General features: G+C 43.4%; 1 protein-coding gene across 1 annotated transcript in view; it reads right to left on the reverse strand.

The window, feature by feature from the left end:
* Positions 1-3,982, reverse strand: part of TTF2 (transcription termination factor, RNA polymerase II) — a 33,753-nt gene extending 29,771 nt beyond the window's left edge. The window contains exons 1-4 of the mRNA XM_015428234.1: positions 3,883-3,982; positions 3,005-3,116; positions 943-1,029; positions 761-827 (exon numbers count right to left, since the gene is read on the reverse strand). Coding sequence (XP_015283720.1) covers positions 761-827; positions 943-1,029; positions 3,005-3,116; positions 3,883-3,910 — 294 coding nt within the window. The 5' untranslated portion in view covers positions 3,911-3,982. The remainder of the gene's footprint in view (positions 1-760; positions 828-942; positions 1,030-3,004; positions 3,117-3,882) is intronic.

Here is a 3,982-nt window from a genome sequence, read left to right on the forward strand (position 1 = left end):
TTTCCCCTGGATCCTAGGCTAGGAACACCGAGCATGAGATTTCTGTAAAAAATGTCAATAAATCAAAAGTAGGTTTGCAGCTTACAGATACACACCTGAACAGCATACTCAATATTGCTACAGCACAGACATTCTAATGCAATAATTCAAAGCAGAGGTGTCAGTTATCAGAGTGCAAGAGTGCTAGTGTTTTAAGCATGTTTTATTTAAAGTTTTAAAAATCTTTAATTGCGTTTGTCTGCATCCTTTATAAAGTTTATATCTCCGCTACCTGGCATTACATTTTATGACACACATGGCCCGGCCCAACAAGGTCCCATTTATGTCAGATCCAGCCCTCATAACAAATGAGTTCGACACCCCTGCTCTATGGTTTGCTCAAGCTCCAGTTTGCTATCAGGTCCAAATACAGGCATCTGAGCAAAGAGGAGCTTGTTCCCTCCCATCCTCAAACTGATAGTCTAAAGTGATACTTAACTGAGATTTAGAATTCCAGCTAGTGGGGGGAGGGGAGGTTTAAATTTGCCACGGTACCTGTCATGGCAAACTGGAGCTTGATCAAACAAGGAAGTTATCAATCAAGCTATATAGGTCAAGGAAGAGGCAAGTGGGAAGAGTGAAGAGAGCAGAGGATATGGCAATAAGCCAAGTTCAGCTGCGTACAGAAAACAGTTAACTGATCAGTGTGCACAACTGCATTCCAAAAATGTTAACGCCTCACACTGCTGGAAACAAAAAAGCAGGAATAAGGTATAAGTACCTGCCATGGAACACTTCCACACCACTTCTTCCCTTCCTTTTTACATTGAGCACATCGATAGAACAGTCTGGTGAATAACAAAAGAAAGCATGTAACATCAAGCAGGGTCTTTCATACTTTGGACCACCCCAACCTACGCCATGAGAACATCAAAAACGTCAAGTGTTCTTTGGAAAATATACCGATACTGGTCTGTCCCCTGCTGCTGGATCAGAACTTGCAGGTCCACCACATACTCTTCATGCATCAAGCAGTGAGAAGGACAAAGTCTGAGGGAAGAAAATATATTCACATTAAGTAAAGTTTACAGAAGGGATAGATAAGGTTCTTTGAAAGATCTTCAGCCAATGTTCCAAAAGATTATTTTATGTCCTGCTACTCTTCCATATGATATAAAACCTATGAGGGAGCAACACCTGCCGATGTAAAGGAATTGGAGCCTTCATTCTAAAGTAGGTATCTACTGCCCAACATATTATTAGAAGGCTCTTGTGTTTTATGACCCAGATCCTGAAAGGTGCCAGAAGATATTGCATCATTTAGTTTGCAAGCCAGAAGGTGCCAGAAGATTTTGCATCATTTAGTTTGCAAGCCAAATATTCCACATCAGGTCTGTTAATTGGTACACTTACATTTTTTTTTCTTTTTCAAATGTTAATATTGTCCTACTGTTAGCTTCCAGATAATGGAGTATAACCTATTAAAGTTGCTTTATGCATTACAGGAAAAGCAGATAATCTTTCAAACACTTAGCATGGAATGTGTAACATGTGATACTACTCTTCTTTTTCTCAATGAGTATACCATGAACCTGTTAATAAACAACCTGATTATAGGAGATGCTTTTTAGTATAAAGACAGCACTGTGATCCAGCATTAATGTCACCTTAAAAATGCAAAGGAGGACAGTATATGTAAAGGTATTAAGAAAGTATTTGCAGTTTCCCCTTATTGTTCTTCATTCAAAACTGTATGCAGTCATAGATGTGCAGATCCATAGAGATGGATAAATATTTCTGAGCACATCATCTATACTGTTGTTTTTAAAAAGAAATCATGTCAAATCCAATCTGCAGAGTATGGTATTGAGAAAAAGATGTAGTGTTGCTTACTAGTAACCATAGCAACAAGCTTTTAAACAAGGCAGAGCTCTGCACACATAGCTGTAAGGCTACAGGCACAATTCAGCATAAGGTTGTCCTACACAAGCCCCATTCGAACAATTGAAGCAGTGGAAGAACTTCCTGTTAGACTGTGTCTCAGAAAGGTTTGGCTGGTTCACCCGCTTGCCTAGATGCAAGGATATCTGCATCCATCCATCTGCATCAACACACACAATTAAGGCCACAGGAAGAGCATATGTATCACATAACAGGGTAGATATCACCAAAGAACTTAAGTAAATGAGCCAATCCATGTCTTATACAGGCACATACTTCATCTAAAACCAATAATTACAAATTATAAACTTTCCCACTTGGTCTCAAGTATGGAGGGAAGGAAGGAGTCAAAACGTGTGCAGAGCAAACCCCCTAGGCTAAATCATCTCCAAATGAAAAGTTATTAGGGCCCCGGTCACACGAACAGGATAATCCGCAGGGGACGGGAGGCTTTTTGAGCCAGAGCAAAAAGACGAGCGGTAGCGTGATCTCACCTTCACCCGAGGCTCCGTGCCCAAGCCTCCGGCAGCCGATCACACCACGCAAGGTGACACAGCAACAAGGCGTTTGTGCACATGCGTGTGATGCCAACGGGCGCTGGCCGCAACGAGCTACCACCGCTTCCTGATCAGATGCCCGCATGCGCCGTGCATTATCGGGAAACTAGTATATGGTTCCCAGTAGCTTTTAAATCCGCATCTTCGGGCCGAAGCTGCGGGTTAAAGACGGGAGTGCAACGTTTCCCAGTTGTTCAGGTATGATCGCACAGCTTTAATCCACAGGCAAGCTGTCCCTCCCGCAGGGCAAATTTGCCCTGTGAATGGAGCCTTGGGCCCAAGGCTACCCAATAACTTAAATTAATAACTGTCTGAATACAAGCTACCACATTTTGATTCTGAACAAGCTGTGGAATGTTATGTGCTTAAGGTTCTTCCTGAAGAATAAGCTGTAGAATGTTATGTGCTTAAGGTTCTTCCTGAACAAGCACAAAGAGCACAAGTTTAATTAAAAATTAACTTAAGTGGTAACTCCCAAAGCATAGTTTTTCAGACAATCATCAAGAATGTAAGAATGTTCAACATACTGGGTGGGGAGGACAAATCCACAAGGTGGCTGGCCTTGGACTCCACACACATAAAAGCTTTTGTTTTTGTTTGGGCCGTCCTTGATGCCAGTCTTTAAAAAGCAGGGAAACCCTGAGAAGGACAAAGAAACAACAAGAGAGGTTAAGAAAGGAGCCACAGAAGATGCATAGAGGCAGCCTAAGTCAAACCCACTGTGGTTGTACAATAAAAACATTTTGGTTCTACCTCACATATGTAATGATTTTTTTTTAAAAAAAATATTTCGAACATTCAGCTTTCCTTCTCTTGATACAACAAACCATTTCATCAAGCCACTTTGCCTCTGGGACACTGAAAAGGTCTGCAGCCCCGTGGGGGAAGGTGCAGACAACGCTTCAGCTGGGCACATACACTGCAGTGAAACTCACCTGTAGCAAAGAAGCAGTGACCTGGTACTGCCCTCGGGCATTTCTTCTGCCACACAGGTGGCCAGATGCCCCCTTTCTTGACATAAGCCTCTACAAGACACAGACTGTAACCAGCCTCCTACCCAGAACGCTCAAGAAGAAAACTTGCTTCTGCCACATTCAGTGCTCTAGGAATGGATTCAAAGGAACTGAGATAACTTAACACCTACCAAGCACTTCGGTATTCGAACTTCATACAGAAGATTATTTTCATTACTTTTTAATACAGTTAAGCATACGGGCTCTCTGCCTTGAGATTCTGGTTTTTCTACAGGGATTCCTCCCCACCCACCCCCGGATTTCTAGCCACAGATCCGCCGTGGAAATCAGAGGGCGCGCAGAGCTCGGGGACCGTTCGGAACTGCAAGCCAGCCGCCTTCCTTCGCTCCGCACGTGCCACCCGGTCCCAGCTGCCGCGGCCCACTCCTCACCATGCGCCGCGCACAACACCTTCTCCATTGCTTGTTCAGTCGCACAGTCGAGGGCCACAAATATCACACTCTTTACACCGGCTTCTCAGCACAGCGCATC

The sequence above is a fragment of the Gekko japonicus genome, unplaced genomic scaffold (assembly GCF_001447785.1).
Source record: "Gekko japonicus isolate JY-2015 unplaced genomic scaffold, Gekko_japonicus_V1.1 scaffold2003, whole genome shotgun sequence".
NCBI classification, from domain to species: Eukaryota; Metazoa; Chordata; class Lepidosauria; order Squamata; family Gekkonidae; genus Gekko; species Gekko japonicus.